General features: G+C 43.3%; 1 protein-coding gene across 1 annotated transcript; it reads right to left on the minus strand.

The window, feature by feature from the left end:
- Positions 1-1,060: 1,060 nt before the first annotated feature.
- nr2c2 (nuclear receptor subfamily 2, group C, member 2) lies at positions 1,061-23,070 on the minus strand (the record flags this gene model as incomplete). The annotated part of the gene is made up of 14 exons (XM_083639238.1): positions 1,061-3,776; positions 3,904-4,009; positions 5,154-5,291; positions 7,077-7,216; positions 7,421-7,542; positions 10,057-10,234; positions 10,493-10,641; positions 11,365-11,455; positions 12,285-12,450; positions 15,620-15,704; positions 16,464-16,558; positions 20,296-20,401; positions 22,043-22,243; positions 23,002-23,070. 14 exons carry the CDS (start codon positions 23,068-23,070, stop codon positions 3,602-3,604), a joined length of 1,821 nt encoding a protein of 606 aa, XP_083495364.1. The 3' UTR covers positions 1,061-3,601.
- Positions 23,071-23,359: the final 289 nt, after the last annotated feature.

Here is a 23,359-nt window from a genome sequence, read left to right on the forward strand (position 1 = left end):
TCCGGGACAACAACGCTTCTTCCTACCCAGCGTGTGCACGTCTTTCCGACAGGGGTGGTTGTTATGGCAACTATCAACAACAACAACTACTACTAACTACTACAAGACATAAAGACCGAAATAGGCTACCTTGTTAATGTGTCTGTCGGAGACACGGCCTAACGTTAACATTGAATATGAGCCGAATATCAGCCTGCGCTCAGCTATGTATACAGGAAGTAAACCGGATATTCAGGTGGGTTGTGACGGTTGTTATCGTGCATTCCTTTATAACTGGGGACTGGTAATCTTACGACTTCAAAGGTCATGAGCTGGGCGGTGACGTCATCAGAGCTGGTATGTCCCATTCCAAACTCGTAGGAGTCTCAGCAGCCCCAACCTCAAAAATCCAAGATGGCTGCGCCGCGCAACAACAGTAGTAGTATAATCGTAGTAATGTTGTTTAGCACTTCTGTTTTGTTTGTGTCTCATTACATCAGCTGTACACACAGCACTGCCTAACATCTATCTGTGTGGACATGAGGCTGCAGTGTTTGTATGCGCAAATTGCCGCGAAATGCCATGTTGTCAATTTTATTGCTAACAATGGCTAACAATGGCTAGCGACTGGATCTGACCAATGAACAGTGAACTTCCCAGCTCAAGTTTTCTGCAAATGGAACGCTAACAAAACGGATGTGATGTCATTTAGCCTCCACATCCCAGTTATTTTGCGATAAAGGAACGCACCATTATTGTTGTCAAGTTAAAACTGTCTATACAGGAGCTCAGAGTGAAATACTGTACATATTTTAGGTAGGAGGTAGAAAATGTAGGGTTGTGACAAACTTGACCAAACATGAATGTTATGAGTTATCTTTCAATTACAATGTTTGAAGAAATGCATTTTATGAACAAAGAAAATAAAGCTGGGAAAAAAAAAAAAAATCGCGTTTAATATCCTTAATATGGCAGCATGGTTAATATTTTAAAGCCACAACATTTATCTTACAGCATTTAATAAAATACATTTAAGCAATTTCATGCACTGCAATGCACTATAAAAAAAAATAATAAAAATAACAATGCTCCTCATTAGGGCAGACAAGATTATAAAACCCTGCTTAAAAACAACATGCACTCATTTTAATGAAATTACATGTGATGTACAAAGGTCAATTCACACAAGTTCCTTTACAAACAGTCTTTATGGGGTTTAAACCCAGATATTACAATTGACATTTATTTCACAAGAACATAATCATTGTTAACTTCTTTACATCCTTATTATCATTCATGTTGCTGTGGATGCTGCTGCTGAACCACAATATGTGTAGGTTGGCTGATGCATATTTCCATGACGGTCTTCAAGACAGATACACTTGAGGCTAATTTCCCAGGATTTTTTTTTTTATCTGGGAAACCTGCCCAAAAGTACTTTAAGTACACTTAGTATGCGACAAGCAAATTTGTTCACAACAAATTAAGTTTAAAGTGTTTAAAAACACATGTAACACAAAGTATTAGTCAGCATGAATGCAGTGGAGTGCCACAAAAGCTGATGTGCATTTAACAAAGTACAAATGGCAACACATTTATGCGTGCAAAAACGGTAGCATAGCTACACATAAGTAACATTTTCTGAACCCAAACCTTGAAGATCATCCGATTCCTTCAAGGAAAATAGATGCTATAAATACACATTCAAAACGCAGAAACGAGGCTGGTACGAAACTGACACTACTGAACGAAACGGGAGATAAACAGCATACAATTGATTGTCATAAAGGGAAAAGTGATGTGGTGATTGCACAGGCAACATTTGCAATGTAACAATACTACAAATGTGCATCTCCTGAACCAGAAATAATTGTACCTAATCGTATCCAACTACATAAAATCTCTGACAGATACTATTCAATAAAAATAAATAAAACATTTCAAAGAATCAAATTAAAAACACAACAATTCCATTAAGAGGGATTTGGTCAGTTTAACTGGCCAATGTAGTGTATCTTAACTGAATTTGTGAGACTAGACTGATTCAAATTGAAATACTAAAACGACATGAAATAGAAATCAAACATGGTCATGTTGTAATGAACTATGAATGCTCAATACTAAAGAGAGCTAGTCCATTATTTTGAATACATTACAGATTAAGGATTGAGGTTTGTTGCCATTAAACTGAGTTAGTTATTGTACCTGATTTATAAATGATCTCTTCTACTGTTATTTATGAGTAAAGAAAGGATTGTTATGTAAGTAACTGTACATTGACATCTTCCACCTTAGGAGATTGTGTCAATTTCAAAATAGACAAATAAAACAAAACATTATTCAATGTTTCAATTCACTGTTGTATAACATTCAGAAAAGCCCAAATTCTCCATCTGTCAACAACTGTCATTTCATAGTAATCCAAAATATCAGTGTTAGCAAATAATGCCAACACTAACAGACACGTTGCAGATTCAAAGTACATTTTACAGTCAGTACCAAGAGGTCTTTTAGTCTTAAAATTAGACTTTTCAATCTTTTTATAAGATTTCTGTTTACTTGACTTTCAGATTAGGACTGTGCTTGCTAATACACCTATCTGATATTAGCAACAAAAGCTAGTGTTAAATGATATACAGACGGGTGACAAATTAAAGGGAAAAACCAACATAAAGTGTCTCAGTTAGTAAGGTGTCGGTCCATCACGTGCCACCAGAACAGCTTCAATGCGCCTTGGCATTGACTGTACAAGTCTTCCTTCTGGAGGGATGGAACACCCAGCACCATTCTTAAAAAAAAGTTATTCCCTCATTTGGTGGTGGAGCGTGCCGTCTCACACATTGGTCCAAAATCTCTATTCAATTGGGTGAGATCTGGTGGCGACTGTGAAGGCCATGGCATATGATTCACATCATTTTCACACTCATCAAACCATTCACTGACCCCTTGTGCCTTCTTACTGGATGGATGGATGGCATTGCCATCCTGGAAGAGACCACTCCCAACAGGAAATGTTTTATTATAGGATAAAGGTGATCAATCAGAACAACTTTGTATTGATCGGCAGTGACCCTTCACTAAGGGGACAAGTTGACCCAAACCATGCCAGCAAAATGTACGCACCCCCCCCCCCCCACACACACACACGGCATAACACAGCCACCGCATCCCCTCACTGTAGGGGTCAAGTATTCATCATACATTCAGGTTTCTCCTTTAATTTGTCATTGGTCTGTGTGTGATCGACATAAGAGCACGGTAAGCCTCACATAAGACTAAAACAACTTGAAAGGCTTCAGCCAAAAGATAAAGTTCACATGAGGAATTTGCTTGAAGTGCTATAAAGACAGAAAGGGAGACGAGCACCAGCTGCTCCTCTTTCATTAAGTTCCAACGCCACGAAACTCAAGATTACTACGCTTGTATCTCCTCCGAAAACATTCCAAGTGTCATCCTGGCTTCCAGAATGCCAGATGATTTGAATCTACTAGGGATTCCTGAATGACTTTGCTCAATGCATCCGCTGCAGGATCATGGACTAACCCTTTAAGGGACAAAGAGGGTATGAAGTTGCCCGACTTACAGTCAGACAGTTCTTCTAGGTCCGTGGAGTGACGTGGTGTCATTCTGTAGGGTCAGAGTCCTGGCTGTTATACTCAGCCGTCTCCATCTTGAGGATGTAGGGAATGATGCTGTCTATCGAGACGTTACCTATCAAGCCAGTGAAGAAGAGCTCCTCTGTGATGCTTGAATTGATGAGGCGCAGGGCCGGGAGACGCGTCAGGATACGGGTCAGCCTGGAGGAACCAAACCCATTGAAACCACCTATGTTATATCTTTATGCTGAATGATCACCTGATAGTGATTCGCTATGGCTCTGGGGTATTTGGCCACCTAGTTGGTAGTTAGTAGATATGCATGTACCTGTAGGTGTCCTCTGGATAGGTCTTCTGCACATAGTCCTGCAGCTCCATCAGGGCTTTCTCCTGGAACTTCTCAATCTGGCTGCAGCTGTCCAGGCCTGGGTGGTCTGGTGAGTGACGCACACGCACGCGCACGCGCACACGCACGCGCACACGCACACGCACACGCACACGCACACACACACACACACACACACACACACACACACACACACACACACACACACACGTCATTCCCTAAAATGCACATGTAGGGTTTCTGTCATAGTCTTTCATTGAAAACACTTTCACTCATGGAATTCCTTTCACTTTATTTCTAACAGCAAAAAGAAATCATTGAAACTCAGATGCTCTTCTGAACCGACTCACCTGGGCTGAACAACACTAGAGCCTTGAGGTAGGTTCTGAACCGATTCACCTGGGTTGAACAACACTAGAGGCTTGAGGTAGGTTCTGAACAGACTCACCTGGGTTGAACAACACTAGAGCCTTGAGGTAGGTTCTGAACAGACTCACCTGGGTTGAACAACACTAGAGCCTTGAGGTAGGTTCTGAACAGACTCACCTGGGCTGAACAACACTAGAGCCTTGAGGTAGGTTCTGAACAGACTCACCTGGGTTGAACAACACTAGAGCCTTGAGGTAGGTTCTGAACAGACTCACCTGGGCTGAACAACACTAGAGCCTTGAGGTAGGTTCTGAACAGACTCACCTGGGCTGAACAACACTAGAGCCTTGAGGTAGGTTCTGAACAGACTCACCTGGGCTGAACAACACTAGAGCCTTGAGGTAGGTTCTGAACAGACTCACCTGGGCTGAACAACACTAGAGCCTTGAGGTAGGTTCTGAACAGACTCACCTGGGCTGAACAACACTAGAGCCTTGAGGTAGGTTCTGAACAGACTCACCTGGGCTGAACAACACTAGAGCCTTGAGGTAGGTTCTGAACAGACTCACCTGGGCTGAACAACACTAGAGCCTTGAGGTAGGTTCTGAACAGACTCACCTGGGCTGAACAACACTAGAGCCTTGAGGTAGGTTCTGAACAGACTCACCTGGGCTGAACAACACTAGAGCCTTGAGGTAGGTTCTGAACAGACTCACCTGGGCTGAACAACACTAGAGCCTTGAGGTAGGTTCTGAACAGACTCACCTGGGCTGAACAACACTAGAGCCTTGAGGTAGGTTCTGAACAGACTCACCTGGGCTGAACAACACTAGAGCCTTGAGGTAGGTTCTGAACAGACTCACCTGGGCTGAACAACACTAGAGCCTTGAGGTAGGCGTATTCATAGGTGTCCGTCTCCACCCTCGTCATGCTGTTACAGAACTCCTGCAGCTTCCAGATGTGCTCCATCACCTGCTTCACTCTCTCCCCTGAAATCTTTTCTGAGATGGAAGAGAATGACCAGTTTAGTGTTTGAATGATTCATTTGGCCATTTCACCTTTACTTGACCTGGGAAAGTTACTTAGAACTAGGCAACAGTCAACATGTCGTCCCCAACAAAAAGTCTCCCACCACTGTCAATCAGTGACAAAGATGTCACATTGTTTTGCCTTTTAACTGTAGTGCCCCCAATATAACCTGACGCTGCCAGATGGACGGTTTAGCTTCACATTACGTTTCACTAAACCAGTCGATCTGGGAATGCAGTAACCCGACCCGCTGACGGAGGCAGGCACTTTTTCCAAGCTACTTGGCAGGTGATTGGATGACCCCTCTGTCTATCACCGCTGGTGCGTGTTAACTTCAACCAATCAGATCGCCATGCCTCTGACGTCACGTTTGCGACCGGAGGAAGGTGCCTGTCTATCATTGATTGAGTCCTCACCGTCCTCATCGTCGTAAAGTCGCCTTTGAAACATGACGTTAGATTATAACGAACTAGTTGTGTGGCTTAGCCTTCCCAAATGTTGAGGGTCGTTTTTTAGAATTTAATACATAGAATTGGGAACGTTACATTCAATTTCATTCAGTTTCAGTTTCAGTTTATTTAAAGAAAGGACAGTACACATTAATCAACATTACTGTAAATGCGCCAGTTTTAGCCAACTGGCTAATTCGCAACTGTAGTCCTTTTGGCAAGATGTTATAAAACCATACACCTAAAACAGAAGCATTAAAAGTAAAACACAATATTTACAACACAATCCAAAATAATAATAAAAACAATAATACAATACACAATTAACTGATTACAAGTGGTCACATGTTTGATTTGTTAATAGCCAGGTCTTGAGTTTTTTTGTAAAGGTGTGGTAGGTAGCACAGTATCTTATATCAGTTGGTATGATGTTCCAAAACTGAGTGGCTCTGACTGAAAAACAGGATTGACTGAAGGAGCTGGACCTAAACGGCACAGTACAGTCCCCCCTCTGGGAAGATCTTGTGGACCTATTATGAGATGTTTTTTGTTTGACAAAAGTACTGAGAGGTGGAGGTGCCTTACCATTTAAAATTTTAAACAGTAGGCAGGCATCAGTGAATTTTGTCAGGTTTTCCCAGCTGAGGATTCTGTACTTGCTGAGAATGTAACAGTGGTGGTAAGTATACGGTTTTCGGTCCAGCACCTTGAGAGTCTGCTTGTACAGAGAAAGAATGGGTTTCATGGTTGTGTTTTTTGCATGGGTCCAGCTAGTCATACAGTACATGAGATGGGAGATGATCATTGCGTTCAGACTGCCTGTCACTTCCGCGGCGGCAGCCATGTTGACGAGTGAAAAGAACTACAAAGACCATGTACCCACTACTTGCCCAGACAAGCCTAAGCCTGCCTAAGGCTGCCGCTGATTCGTCGAGCCGGCATGGTTCGGCCAATCATCTTAACTGCCTGTGCATGACAAGATGGATTACGTCGAGAGAATCTCTTTTGATCTCGCGAGGTTATCCATCTTGCAAGCAAGGTTACCCCCAATAGGCCAATCTGCGTAATTCCGAGTATGCTGGAGTGTAGTGGTAAGATGCATCATTCGCCCAAAAAACATCAAAATTCCATCTGTGATGTCTGAGATATCACCTCTGATGGACAAACAAACGAATGAATGGAAGGAGATCGATCCATACTAAAATTGCTGGTTACGCTAAACAAGAATAGTCCAAAATCGCCTTTCATCACCCCTACTTATACATGTGTGTCATACTGTGAAGTGATGAGGAGGTCTGCGGGCCATACCATCCTGGATGCTGCTCTGAAGGTGGTTGATGATGGCAGCTAGGATGGTTGACAGGTTCATCACATGAGCGCACTGAGCCAGGCCCAGAGTGAACAACTCATTCCAGCAGGCTCGCACCAAACTGGTGTTTGCCTCCTGACTGAGACAGACAGACAGACAGACAGACAGACAGAGAGAGAGGAAGACAGTCAGAGAGGAAGACAGAAGTATGGATCCATAAATAGATGATTATGCGCTCCACTCTTGTAGTGCTTACAAAGTTACAGGCAAACAGAGAGGCGTGTGGTGCTATTGACTAAGGAAGAATGTGATTTAAGTGTCCTTGTGCCAAAAGTCTTCTCACCCAAGAGCTGAGAAGGCGGTGATGGAGCGTGCCCAGTGCATGGAGAGGAAGAGGAGGCGCGATGCTGACTCACAGATATAGTGTACATTCAGATACTCAGGCATTGGGCTGGGCATGGTCAGCTAGAAGAAAGGAGGCAAGGAGGAAAAACAATCCTAAAACATTCAGATGAACGACCACCTACAGATGACTGCCAAAATAAAAGAAACACCTACACGGTGTTTGAACTTGCACTGGGGACACAGCAGCAAGCCACCAGAAACCTAAACGCTATCTCAGGTGCCACTGCAGAATCTAGCAAGTGGCAACAGACATTCCCATCCTCACACATCTTTTGGGTGTGTGTCTGCAGCACATTATGCACTCATCCACTTGTCAGGAACAGGATGAAGGATGACTCATCTGAGGATATGAGCACTTAACTCTCTAACCCCGAAGCTGCTCACAACTTGACAGTTGGAGCCAAATGACTCAGAGGTGTTTGTCTGTTTTTCCTCCCTGCATGTTGAACCAGTGGAGACGGTCGAGGAGTTCAGGCTCTTCTGATGATGTCTTTCCCTCATGAAGCCATGTCAACATTACCTCAGTCACTGTTTCTTGTGAAACATCAGCAAGTTGAGAAGTATCCATCACTGAGGCTCCTGATAACGGTGTCCCGCCAAAGTCTGAAATTAACACCCGCCACGCACCAAATAGTAACATTTGTCTTTGGTAGATAAATGAATAAGCATCACCTGCCACACTGGACAGTAACTTTCTGAGACAATAACATTTGTAATACCTCAGACTTTGCTCTTTGCCCGTTCTCATGAGCCAATCAAATGAAAGCAAAAACAGCAGCTCTGTGTCAAACTGACTGCTGGCTGTCTGTTAGTCTGACTCACAAGGTGGTGGCATCCTTCCTTCCTGGATTGCTAAATATCCTAACGTCGGTTGAAATGTAACGTTATGTCCATGTGGTGGTGACACATAGCAGGTTTGAGGCCATTAAGAAGAAAAAAATGTAAACCAAGACAAAAAAGATAGAAGTCAGTGACAGTTAAAGCTGCTCTGCTCTTAGTTTTACACAGTGCCTGATTCTATACATTAAAGTACATTGACAATGGGTAGGGTGGCATAAATATCTGAAAAATATGTACATTATTTATACTGGCCGGTAAAAAAATGTGGCAGGTAATGTTTTGTTTGTTTTTTGTTTTCAATGCACAATTATTAAAGGGATAGTTCGGTTTGTTTGAAGTGGGGTCCTATCAGCTAGTTCCATACACGAACTGCAATATGTGAAGCGTTCTGGACGCTGAGCGCACCATGTATCGAGACCCAGCACTCTGAAGCAGCAGCCTCCAGAGCTTTGTCTCTCTCGTTCTGGGGGCCAGGAACTAAAACATAATTACATAATTTAGCCAGCTAAAACAACGCCCCCCTAAACAAATCAATATCAGTGTACATGGACGCTCTATTTTGACAATTGTCAGTGCTTTACTTTACCGTCAAACAGCCATCTTATTCAGCACTACATTTTCTCCCAACCGCAGAACTACCGTATTACTCCGCCAAACGCATTCACAGCGCCGCGGGGCTCGATTACTCCGCAGATCAGCTGGGATCTGTGTCATTTTTCCTGTTTGTTGTTGAAGAAGACACAACAAATACAATACACGAACGAAAATATGAGTGATTTTGAGAGCGACGACGATATGCCGTTCACCATGGTGACAAGAGGATGAGCTGGTGAACGTGAAAATAAGCCTAATTCATCATGCATTTAGACAGAAGAGAAAATTAAATGACGATAGTACAAGCATGGTTTCATTCATACTTCATATCTCACCTGTGATCTAGGTACAGCGTCGCTCTTCAGAAACTGCTTGTCCTTCTTATCTGCTATTGGTTTTTGATAATCCTCTTCAGAGAAATGTTCACTGCAAACGCAAACTTCTGCCAAACTTTCTGGAGGAGTGTTGGTGTGTCTATTCAGTGCAACCATTGCAGTGCAACAAGCCACAACTGTGTAATACTTCTGTCCTTCAAAGGAATACAGTGAAACCGATACCAGACCAGGATCTTTGTCTGTTTGAACAGCCAGGAAATACACAAACACGCACCATCGTTGAATTATTTATGAAAAAAAAAACTCCAGACTTGCTGTCACGATCTATTTGTACTTGGTGAACTGAGATAACCTATGATCTGCAGAGTAATCGAGCCCTGCGGCGCTGTGAATGCATTTGGCGGAGTAATATGGTAGTTCTGCGGTTGGGAGAAAATGTAGTGCCGAATGAGATGGCTGTTTGACGGTAAAGTAAAGCGCTGAAAATGGTCAAAATAGAGCGTCCATGTACACTGATATTGATTTGTTTAGGGGGGCGTTGTTTTAGGTGGCTAAATTAGGTTTTAGTTCTTGGCCCCCTGTAATAGAGAGACAGAGCTCTGGAGGCTGCTGCTTCAGAGTGCTGGGTCTCGATACACGCTGTGCTCAGCGTCCAGAACGCTTGACCTATTTCAGTTAGTGTATGGAACTAGCTGATAGGACCCCACTTCATACAAACCAAAAACTATCCCTTTAATTAAGAATATTACTCAAGTGTTTCCTTTATTTTGGACGTTTCTATGAGTTGATTAGCCGCCCCACCAACCTTAAAGCTGACGTGGCTGTCTGCGAGCAGTGGCCCCTCCACCTCGATGATGGGGGTCTCCTGGTCTCGACCAATCAACTGGATGGTCGCTCCACTGATGCATTGGGACTTATTTGCCAGGCACTGTCGCAGCCCTGTTTCTGATGGGTTCAGGACTTTGGCCAGAGTGTCAAAGGCACTGTGCACAACACACACATATACACATTCATCACATTTAATGAACTCATTTGCAACATTGAATTTCTTATTGCTCTGTGTAATAATGGTTGTTATTATTAGTTAATATTAGGCTTGCTTAAAGGAAGGTTCCTTTTCCAAATCCTAAATACTGTTAAAATGAGTAAAGAACCTCTTACAAAACACACTCAGAGTAAACACTCTTCATCTCTTCATTCCACTATAGACCTATTTATTGATGTCAATGCTACAGACTGACCGTGTTATCTCGCTGGCAGATTGCTCCTCCTGCTGGCTGTCTGAGGTATCACTGTTGTTTAGATTCTCAAATTTTAGTGAGTCACTCAGGTTCGCCAGTGACGTCACCACATTGGCTAGCGTCCCCAAGTCCCCCTGTCCCGACTCCATCTGAAGAGGACACATGTAACCATGCACTCTTTTGCATTATCCATCATTAGGAGAGATCACAGGCCGCTTGCCTAGATCTCAACTAAAGCACTAGAAAAATAAGATCAAAGACAGAAACAAAAATAGACAAAATAGTGTAGATCTGTACTGGAACAAAATAGAAAGAAATAAAGCAGCCTGGCAGACAAAGCAAGACAAATGCTTCTTAAAAAATAGGACATGACTGAGTGAAGACTGAATCTAATACATTTCTAAAACTGAATCTGCCCTATTGCTGTTTTACAGACCACATTGTTTCCTGGGCCTCTAATACAAAATACAAAGTCCTTGCACCATTTTTTGCTGATAAATCATCAGAATGAGGAAGACGACAGACAGGGACAGAGAGCAGCAGAGCAGACAGAAGTTTTGAACCTGATGGCAGTATGAGGGGAAGACGACAGAGAGCAGCAGAGCAGACAGAAGTTTTGAACCTGATGGCAGTATGAGGGGAAGACAACAGAGAGCAGCAGAGCAGACAGAAGTTTTGAACCTGATGGCAGTATGAGGGGAAGACAACAGAGAGCAGCAGAGCAGACAGAAGTTTTGAACCTGATGGCAGTATGAGGGGAAGACAACAGAGAGCAGCAGAGCAGACAGAAGTTTTGAACCTGATGGCAGTATGAGGGGAAGACAACAGAGAGCAGACAGAAGTTTTGAACCTGATGGCAGTAGCAGCTGTACCTTTGAGTCAGTAGCCAGGAGCAAAGTTCCATCGGTCTGGATGACGGGCTGCTGGATGTTAACCAGCATCCCCTGGTCCAGCAGATTGGACCTGCACATGACACAGAACATCCATCAACAGGCTGGGGCTGATAACAAATAGTACTATTAAGTAGGGTTGGGTACCGAAACCCGGTACCGATTTGGCACGGGTACTTTCACAACCGGTACTACCAGTACCAGGTATCTCATTTAGGTGCCATGCCCGAGCTACTGAGTGAAATATCTGCCCCCGGTGCTGCACGCACCTTCACTAACATTCTAGGGCAACACATAACATTATCGTTTGAAATCCTCTTTACGGCCTCTTTCAATAAAAAAAATGCTTTAAATCCACTTTAAATTTAAACTGTTTCAGGCACCAGTACCATTTTAAAAGTATCATTTTAGCACCGGTATCGGAAAATTATGAAACGATACCCATCCCTACTATTAAGTAGAGCTGCAACCATTAATCGATCGACAGAAAATGTACTCTTTTGATAATCGATTAATTGTTTTGAGTACTTTTTTTTTAAAGAAAAAAAGTCAAAATTCTCTGATTCCAGCTTCTAAAGGCAGAACATTTTCAACTTTCTTTACCCCTCTATATGACAGTCAACTGAATCGCTTTGGGTTGTGGACAAAACAAGAGATTTGAGGACGTCATCTTGAGCTTTGAGAAACACTGAACGACATTTTTCATCATTTTCTGACATGTTATAGAGCCCAAACAACTAATCAATGAATCGAGAAAATAATCGACAGATTAATCGATAATGAAATTAATCGTTAGTTGTAGCCCTACTATTAAATCATTTTGTCCCTGGGAGAGAAGAAAAACAACAATAAACCAGACACAAAACAGAAGCCAGCTCTGTTGTTTGTCTGTATGCCAGAACACCTCTAACCTGGAGCCATCTGCCTCTGTGTCGGACATGAAGGTTGGCGTGGCGATGAGCGGACTGTTGAGGTCCTTGCGAATGTAGATCTTTTGGGTGGAGGCAGCACAGTTGGCGTGCTTCTCTCTAGGCAGCAGATCGATAGGCTTCCTCTCACTCTGCACAGCTGAGGACACACAAAACAGCATATATGAATTTATTTTCTTATTTGACTAGTTATAATAATCAGAATCAGAATTATTTATTATTCTCTCTCTCTATCTACCTTATTTTTTGATGCCTTTAAGCATAAGTTTAATGCATGATTATGCTTCATTTATTACAATCTCTAATATCTATTTTATATTTGCTGTGAAAACATCAACAAATGTATCCTTCAAAGAACTTTATTTATTCATTAAAGTTACTCGCCACAATATTACATTTGAAAACATCATGATTCATCATCAGTTTTACTGAGCGGACCTTGAAAACCTCATGTAACTCAACTCAACCTGATGCAACCTGAAGTGAAAATGCAAGTGGGGGGAATATGACGTTGTAATTAGTGGATCAAAGTTTTTCCAGGACCTAGAATATAATTACCATTACCATTACCATTACCATTCGCAACCATTACAACCAGTACATGAAATGCACATTGTAGCACCATGCCCTTCGCCACAAGATACTATATTCACCAGCATCCGCATATAGTATTAAAGGAGAACTCCACCAAAAAACTATTTAGTTTGACAGTTATTGAGATGATTTGAATTAAGTTAAGTGGATGTGACATCACTGGTCCCCAAGTTTACTCAAATCAACTCACAATAACCGTCAAACTACATGAATGCAGTTTACAGTTTTGGACATGTGCAAAAATAGGAATTTCATGACCGTGGGAACCCTGGGTAACCACAAGTCTGCAGCTGTCAGCGGATGTGGCTATCACTTCTGAGAGGACGCGCACATGGAGAGCTGCAGACACCACAGATCAGTATAGTTCTGTACTAGTTTCTGGAGTGGTTGGATCAGTATAGTTCTGTACTAGTTTCTGGAGTGGTTGGATCAGTATAGTTCTGTACTAGTTTCTGGAGTGGTTGGATCAGTATAGTTCTGTACTAGTTTCTGGAGTGGTTGAATCAGTATAGTTCTGTACTAGTTTCTGGAGTGGTTGAATCAGTATAGTTCTGTACTAGTTTCTGGAGTGGTTGAATCAGTATAGTTCTGTACTCGTTTCTGGAGTGGTTGGATCAGTATAGTTCTGTACTAGTTTCTGGAGTGGTTGGATCAGTATAGTTCTGTACTAGTTTCTGGAGTGGTTGAATCAGTATAGTTCTGTACTAGTTTCTGGAGTGGTTGAATCAGTATAGTTCTGTACTAGTTTCTGGAGTGGTTGGATCAGTATAGTTCTGTACTAGTTTCTGGAGTGGTTGGATCAGTATAGTTCTGTACTAGTTTCTGGAGTGGTTGGATCAGTATAGTTCTGTACTAGTTTCTGGAGTGGTTGGATCAGTATAGTTCTGTACTAGTTTCTGGAGTGGTTGGATCAGTATAGTTCTGTACTAGTTTCTGGAGTGGTTGGATCAGTATAGTTCTGTACTAGTTTCTGGAGTGGTTGAATCAGTATAGTTCTGTACTAGTTTCTGGAGTGGTTGGATCAGTATAGTTCTGTACTAGTTTCTGGAGTGGTTGAATCAGTATAGTTCTGTACTTGTTTCTGGAGTGGTTGGATCAGTATAGTTCTGTACTAGTTTCTGGAGTGGTTGAATCAGTATAGTTCTGTACTAGTTTCTGGAGTGGTTGGATCAGTATAGTTCTGTACTAGTTTCTGGAGTGGTTGAATCAGTATAGTTCTGTACTTGTTTCTGGAGTGGTTGGATCAGTATAGTTCTGTACTAGTTTCTGGAGTGGTTGAATCAGTATAGTTCTGTACTTGTTTCTGGAGTGGTTGGATCAGTATAGTTCTGTACTAGTTTCTGGAGTGGTTGGATCAGTATAGTTCTGTACTAGTTTCTGGAGTGGTTGAATCAGTATAGTTCTGTACTAGTTTCTGGAGTGGTTGAAACAGTATAGTTCTGTACTAGTTTCTGGAGTGGTTGAATCAGTATAGTTCTGTACTAGTTTCTGGAGTGGTTGAATCAGTATAGTTCTGTACTAGTTTCTGGAGTGGTTGAAACAGTATAGTTCTGTACTAGTTTCTGGAGTGGTTGAATCAGTATAGTTCTGTACTAGTTTCTGGAGTGGTTGAAACAGTATAGTTCTGTACTAGTTTCTGGAGTGGTTGAATCAGTATAGTTCTGTACTAGTTTCTGGAGTGGTTGAATCAGTATAGTTCTGTACTAGTTTCTGGAGTGGTTGAAACAGTATAGTTCTGTACTAGTTTCTGGAGTGGTTGAATCAGTATAGTTCTGTACTAGTTTCTGGAGTGGTTGGATCAGTATAGTTCTGTACTAGTTTCTGGAGTGGTTGGATCAGTATAGTTCTGTACTAGTTTCTGGAGTGGTTGGACGAGGACGTGTGAAGGGGGAGAGGGAGGGAAGCAAGTGCAGATCTCAAAAGTAGGTAAAACCACTGTGGGATTAGTGAGAAAGTTGAACATTGAAGGTCTGTTCAATATCCAACCTAAAACTCACTTCACCACCACTAAATTCACCACTACTTCAATTTCAGCGTCTGTTTTGGTCAGAGCATTGACAATAGAGGGGAACGGAGCAAAGGAGAGGGGGACAAAGAGAGAGACATAGAGATAGATAGATAGATAGATAGATAGATAGATAGATAGATAGATAGATAGATAGATAGACAGACAGACCGGCGGGCCGGTGTGATTTGATTGGGGGGCGGACTGCATGCCGCATGTTAACCCTAACCCATCCATGGGTTAGGGTTAACCCTAACCCTGTGGATGGGTTAGGGTTAACCCTAACCCTAACCCATCCACGGGTTAGGGTTAACCCTAACCCTAACCCATCCACGGGTTAGGGTTAGGGTTAGGGTTAACCCTAACCCGTGGATGGGTTAGGGTTAACCCTAACCCTAACCCATCCACGGGTTAGGGTTAGGGTTAGGGTTAGGGTTAGGGTTAACCCTAACCCGTGGATGGGTTAGGGTTAACCCTAACCCTAACACATCCACGGGTTAGGGTTAACCCTAACCCATCCACGGGTTAGGGTTAACCCTAACCCTAACCCATCCACGGAGAATGTGAATTTTCTCCGTGAGGAAAAGATATCGAGAAGGCTAACACTGCCCATGTGCTTATATTACCCAGATTATAATGATACAGAGTGGGGTTGATAATCGGTAAAGCCATCCTTTAACACTTGGTTGCCAATCGAATGCAAACTCACACTCAGTCTTCATCCCCATCTCAAGGCATTTCCTCAGTCGACAGAACTGGCAGCGGTTGCGGTGGTGTTTATTGATGACACAGTCCTGTTTACTGCGGCAGCTGTAGGTCAGGCTCTTCCTCACACTCCTCTTGAAGAAGCCTTTGCATCCTTCACAGCTGACCGCTCCATAGTGACGACCTGAACACAGACAAAACACAACAACTGACCGCTCCATAGTGACGACCTGAACACAGACAAAACACAACAACTGACCGCTCCATAGTGACGACCTGAACACAGACAAAACACAACAACTGACCGCTCCATAGTGACGACCTGAACACAGACAAAACACAACAACTGACCGCTCCATAGTGACGACCTGAACACAGACAAAACACAACAACTGACCGCTCCATAGTGACGACCTGAACACAGACAAAACACAACTGACCGCTCCATAGTGACGACCTGAACACAGACAAAACACAACTGACCGCTCCATAGTGACGACCTGAACACAGACAAAACACAACAACTGACCGCTCCATAGTGACAACCTGAACACAGACAAAACACAACAACTGACCGCTCCATAGTGACGACCTGAACACAGACAAAACACAACTGACCGCTCCATAGTGACGACCTGAACACAGACAAAACACAACTGACCGCTCCATAGTGACGACCTGAACACAGACAAAACACAACAACTGACCGCTCCATAGTGACAACCTGAACACAGACAAAACACAACAACTGACCGCTCCATAGTGACGACCTGAACACAGACAAAACACAACTGACCGCTCCATAGTGACGACCTGAACACAGACAATTGATTATTGATGACACAGTCCTGTTTACTGCGGCAGCTGTAGGTCAGGCTCTTCCTCACACTCCTCTTGAAGAAGCCTTTGCATCCTTCACAGCTGACCGCTCCATAGTGACGACCTGAACACAGACAAAACACAACAACTGACCGCTCCATAGTGACGACCTGAACACAGACAAAACACAACAACTGACCGCTCCATAGTGACGACCTGAACACAGACAAAACACAACAACTGACCGCTCCATAGTGACGACCTGAACACAGACAAAACACAACAACTGACCGCTCCATAGTGACGACCTGAACACAGACAAAACACAACAACTGACCGCTCTATAGTGACGACCTGAACACAGACAAAACACAACAACTGACCGCTCCATAGTGACGACCTGAACACAGACAAAACACAACAACTGACCGCTCCATAGTGACGACCTGAACACAGACAAAACACAACTGACCGCTCCATAGTGACGACCTGAACACAGACAAAACACAACTGACCGCTCCATAGTGACGACCTGAACACAGACAAAACACAACAACTGACCGCTCCATAGTGACAACCTGAACACAGACAAAACACAACAACTGACCGCTCCATAGTGACGACCTGAACACAGACAAAACACAACTGACCGCTCCATAGTGACGACCTGAACACAGACAAAACACAACTGACCGCTCCATAGTGACGACCTGAACACAGACAAAACACAACAACTGACCGCTCCATAGTGACAACCTGAACACAGACAAAACACAACAACTGACCGCTCCATAGTGACGACCTGAACACAGACAAAACACAACTGACCGCTCCATAGTGACGACCTGAACACAGACAAAACACTAGGGGTGCACCGATCGATCTGCACGCAATCTGTATCGGCCGATTTGGACCTCAAATATGTGATCTGCTGTTTCCGATATTCCTTTAATGTTGCCGATCGCATAGCCGATCATGCTGCACGTGAGAAACATGAGGCAGCCCATTTTCATGTCTTCAATGTCTATCGTTTAACTTTCATATTGTGCTCTAACGTTTATATCATTGTGTTGCAAAGCACACGCTTTGCTTTCATCAGTGTACTCACCTCCATGCACACACCGCACCAGACTGTCAACACACCTCTTGCGTCTTTGAATCACACAAATCAGCTGGTGATTAGAGCAGACTCAGCAGAGAGAAGTTACCTCCAGTCCTCCCGCCTACCGAGGCATTTGCATGCTGTTAAATCCGTGTGTATTAAAGTCCCAGATTAACGTGGTAGTCGGGGTAGTGCACGCGCACACACAGACAATTTCCACGCAAGCATTGATGTTCCCGCGGGCACTTTGAAGGAAGCGAAAGTGTGCTGCTATGTGGATGTGCGCTCCATTCAGACGGACTTTCTTCCTTTCTTTGGACAGTTGTCCATGTTCTAATCCCTCGTGTGTAGCTTGTGATTCTGTTGTTTCTCCCGTCATGTAACCCTGTCACCATTATGTAGATCGCACTCATAGTGCTGCTAATTATAACACTGTAACTCGGCCTCGATGGGCGGGTCGTTTTGATGTTCGTTCGATGCGGATCCCAATGTATGACGGTTATTGTGCATAACCCCGGTTCTATGAGTGGGAGCTCTTTGGCTTTAGTCATGGTTCAAGACTGGTGTTTAAGAGTAACTGACTTACAGTTTATCTAATTATCATTTATATATTATTAGTTGTTAATTATCACTATAATTGGCCTATATAACAGCAAGCTTGGTTACTGACCTGTTTGTATATTTTATTGCCTCCTTTTTCCAGACCACACACAATCCTACTATTCCTGTCATAATGCTGTAAAAAGCCTATACTGCTGTACTGTACTGAAGAGAACTGACAACTAAACGGTTGAACTCCCATCTGTCTCATGTTGGCAGTTTCCTTTAGCCTAAAAAATATAAAATAAATATATATATATATATCGGTGATCGGTAATCGGTGATCGGTCGATGATCGGTTGGGCAGATATTTCTCATAGGTGATCGGCAATCGGTGATCGGTGGCAAAAAACGTGATCGGTGCACCCCTACAAAACACAACAACTGACCGCTCCATAGTGACGACCTGAACACAGACAAAACACAACAACTGACCGCTCCATAGTGACGACCTGAACACAGACAAAACACAACAACTGACCGCTCCATAGTGACGACCTGAACACAGACAAAACACAACTGACCGCTCCATAGTGACGACCTGAACACAGACAAAACACAACTGACCGCTCCATAGTGACGACCTGAACACAGACAAAACACAACTGACCGCTCCATAGTGACGACCTGAACACAGACAAAACACAACAACTGACCGCTCCATAGTGACGACCTGAACACAGACAAAACACAACAACTGACCGCTCCATAGTGACGACCTGAACACAGACAAAACACAACTGACCGCTCCATAGTGACGACCTGAACACAGACAAAACACAACAACTGACCGCTCCATAGTGACGACCTGAACACAGACAAAACACAACAACTGACCGCTCCATAGTGACGACCTGAACACAGACAAAACACAACAACTGACCGCTCCATAGTGACGACCTGAACACAGACAAAACACAACTGACCGCTCCATAGTGACGACCTGAACACAGACAAAACACAACTGACCGCTCCATAGTGACGACCTGAACACAGACAAAACACAACAACTGACCGCTCCATAGTGACGACCTGAACACAGACAAAACACAACAACTGACCGCTCCATAGTGACGACCTGAACACAGACAAAACACAACTGACTGCTCCATAGTGACGACCTGAACACAGACAAAACACAACAACTGACCGCTCTATAGTGACGACCTGAACACAGACAAAACACAACAACTGACCGCTCCATAGTGACGACCTGAACACAGACAAAACACAACTGACCGCTCCATAGTGACGACCTGAACACAGACAAAACACAACAACTGACCGCTCCATAGTGACGACCTGAACACAGACAAACACAACTGACCGCTCCATAGTGACGACCTGAACACAGACAAAACAAGTCCATGTGTGCGAGTCACTACATGTGTGTGTTTAGTAGGGGTGGGAATCACCAGATGCCCCACGATACGATATTATCACGATACTTAAGACACGATACGATAGTATTGCGATATGCTAGTATTGCGATATATTGTGATTTATTACCTTTTTTTCAACTGCAAATGATGTCCCCAAAGGAAAAAACGTTGTCAACATCTGTTTTATCTCATAAGATCAAGTTTACAGTCTGTTCATCTCACTTCAATCATTTTTATTGCAGCAAAATGGCATTGTCAAGCTGACAGACTGACCAACACTGTCAGAAATGTTGCATGCACTTGACATTTTGTATAGACGGTTTTCACCAGAGCACAACCCCACAGCACTTCCTTTTTCTCAGCATTCGGCAAACTGCAGAAATATTCACTCGACATCGCGTTACTTTTGTTTTCGCTGCTCAGCTGTATAGACGGTTTGCACGGAATGGTCAGTCCTGCACTTGAATGTTTTTTTTTCTTTTATGTCCATAGCAAACACTGCAACAGGAAGTGAGCGGGGGTTCAATTTAGAATGTTTTTGTTGTCAAGTTAAAACCGTCTATAATAAAGTATCATGATACTTGGCATTCGATACGATAAGATATATTGCCCACAAAATATCACAATACTATGCTATATCGATTTTTTCCCTCACCCCCAGTGTTTAGTGCATCATACTGTCTAATTACTAGGTAAATACTTTAGTATTCAGCGGCATCGGTCAAGATACATAGATTAGACAGGCATGTTCAGGTATGCAGATGTAGACTTGGGTACCTGAAGCCTTGTCTCCACACACCAGACAGTACTCCACTGGCTGCGGTCGGTTCAAATCCCCTGACTGTCCTAGCAACCGCTCCATTGACACAGGATCAGTGACAATCTGAAAAACAAAAGGACAGTCAAACACTGGCCAGTGGCTGCTAATCTTGTGACATTGTGTCTCACAATGTCTACAATGGTGGTATCATGGTTATCAGTGTTGGGCAAGTTACTTTCAAAATGTAATATACTACATATTACTAGTTAGTTTCATTTGAAAGTAATAAGTAATAACAATATTACTGTCTGTGTAGAGTAACTCGTTACTTATTACACTACTTTTGCATTACTTTTACCAAAACAACAGCAGCAGCAGAATGACATCGCCGCCCCGGAACCATCCCGAAAAATGATTTCAACCGCCTTGAAGTCAGTGTAAACAATCCAAAATTCTAAATGTTATTCTTTTCCTTTGTTATTGTCATCTATAGTGGTTATTTGCATAAAAACACAGTTTGATTAGGAAATTATTATATCTTTTTTAAATATGTGCTTTGATTTAATAAAATGTAACTCAATTTGTAACTTGAGTTACTTGACAAAGTAACTGGTATAATATTACTGAAATCCTATAAGTAATAAGTTATATTACTGAGTTACTGCTAAAAGTAATATATTACATGTAATATGTTACTTTTGTAATGAGTTACCCCCAACACTGATGGTTATTATGTTGTTTGAACATAATCACCGCAACACCACAGCTATAAAATACAGAAACCCAGAGTGGGCAGTGGGCACACTGTGTTATACCAGGATAATGCCTATAGCGTAATATCATAACACTATGTACTGAGCTTTGCGGTGATATTACAGGGCAATCTGTACCTGTATCCTGTTATGGTGCAGATCGTCAGGCGTCAGTTTATGAGCTCTGATTGGTTAGTTTAACTGCTGATTAGAAACAGCCGTTAGGATCCATCAGATCCGTCGCGACTCGCGGCAATTCAGGAGCAGTCATTGGTTAGTTTGACTGTCAATCGTAGATTACGAGTTGTGTGTGCCGTGCGTTTGGGCTGTTGTGATTCGCGGACCTGGCTGGAGGGCGGGCCTGCCAGGCGTCATTTCCTGGGGCTCGACAGGTAGTGTAGAGAATGTTTGTGAATGGGAGACAACATGGGGGGGGAGAGCCACGGGAAGCCAACGGATAAGAAATGTTTGGCCACACTGACAAACTTTCCCGCGCGGCGTCAGGACTAAATTCTGGACTGTGATGGAGATATTTGAATGGATTAACGACTCTTTTGACACCGAGCGAACTACAGTAAGATGTTGCACCAGTGTATGTGTGTATAGCTGTTTGTCTGTCGGTCATTTTACACGGCCGTTCGGCGCATTGGGGTTTCAGCTCAACACAACAGATGCTTGGATGTACCGAGACCCGCAGAGGAGGAGAGCCCATGGTTGGAGGAGCTCTTTCCTGCCTGGGTTGGCCCGAGGCTCGACAGTGATGGTGACACCAGGAGACGGTGTGGTTTGGCCCAGAGAGAGATACCGGCCGGAGCGTCTCAAAGGTGAGCATGTCCCTCATTGCAAGTCAGGGTCATGCTAATGCTAAGACAAACGATAGCCCAAACGGTTACATTTCAGTTTGCGGTGGATAACTTTTGAGTGTATGTGAACACTACCCTAGACTAACGAGCAAAACGAAGCCAAAGTAGTTTGATAATTGATCGGAGAAAACACATTGAAAGACCCCAACCGTAACAATCCTTCCCGACGTCAGGCTGTCTGCAGCGGTAAAGACGATCTGCTTAGTGCTGCTGTCTGGGGAGGCCAGGATCATCTTGCCCGTCCCTGAGCCATCAGCCGTGGTCAGGATGAACTGCTGCTTGGGAGCACTGGACGGGTTCATCGCCGTCACTATCTGGATCTTCTGACCTGTCTGTTGGTCAGTTACAATCTAAGGGTGGAAGAGATGGGAGAGAGAGGGAGAGAAATGCAGAGGCAGCAAAGGAACAAAGAAAAGGGGGTTGGTGATGGAGAGTGAAGATGGGAGACCTAAGCCACATGTGTAACATCAACTTCCATCAAGCTACTCAACTTGTTTATGACCTCCGCCATGGAGGTTATGTTTTCGGTGTTTTTTGTTTGTTTGTTTGTTTGTTTGTTTGTCAGCAGAATTACAGAAAATCGACTGGGTTGATCTTCAATCTATTTTGTGGAAGGGTGCAGCATGGGCAAAGGAATAACCCAGCGGATCCAATCAGAGTCAGACTCACAAAATGTGCATATCATAGCAGACTGGACTATTGGCCTTGACGGAGGTCTGCGGCTGCGCTCTCCGAGTGCCCTTCTGTTATTGCTGGGGTGCTGTAAGAGGACAATATCAACAGGTGGCTGGCAGTCTAGTGTCTAGTGCAGAGGTTCTAGTGCAGAGGTTCTAGTGCAGAGGTTCTCAAATGTTTTGTTCAGCCAAGGACCCTTACAAGATAGAAAATATACCGGCGGGGACCCCCTCATTCTGATTTGTGATTTTGGGCTAAGCTTAATTGTTTCCACGGTAACGTGCTTAACTTTTAAATTGATAGGTTTGTTAGATTAGAATGTAATCCATGAACCATTTTAGATTTAAAGCATAAAATATTTCCGTTGAACTATGAAGCTTTTGCACACAAAAAAAAACATTTGAGAACCACTGGTCTAGTGTACAACAATGACCTGTATTCGCTGTGGTGTTGTAGCAGGCTCAGTGGAGATTACCTGAAAGCGCTGCGGAGAACCACTCATCGTTGAATCTGGAGGAGAGGTTGACACCTATAATTTGCAACACATTTCAACATGCTTAAACATAACGCAAACTAAATGTTGACCATCTTGTACTTGTGTCTATGGGAAAGTCATAGCTTTTTCCACTACCAAAACAGACACATGATTGACATAAACACAGATGAGATCTGTCTACAGAAAAGCTGTAACTATATAGGTGGAGGAAGTGGTGTGGTGGTAACCTCAGCTCAAAGTGGAAATGTAACGTGTAAATTCTGAGTGGTAAGTTGGTAACCACCAAATAGTTGAT

The sequence above is a fragment of the Poromitra crassiceps genome (assembly GCF_964638095.1).
Source record: "Poromitra crassiceps genome assembly, chromosome: 6".
NCBI lineage: Eukaryota > Metazoa > Chordata > Actinopteri > Beryciformes > Melamphaidae > Poromitra > Poromitra crassiceps.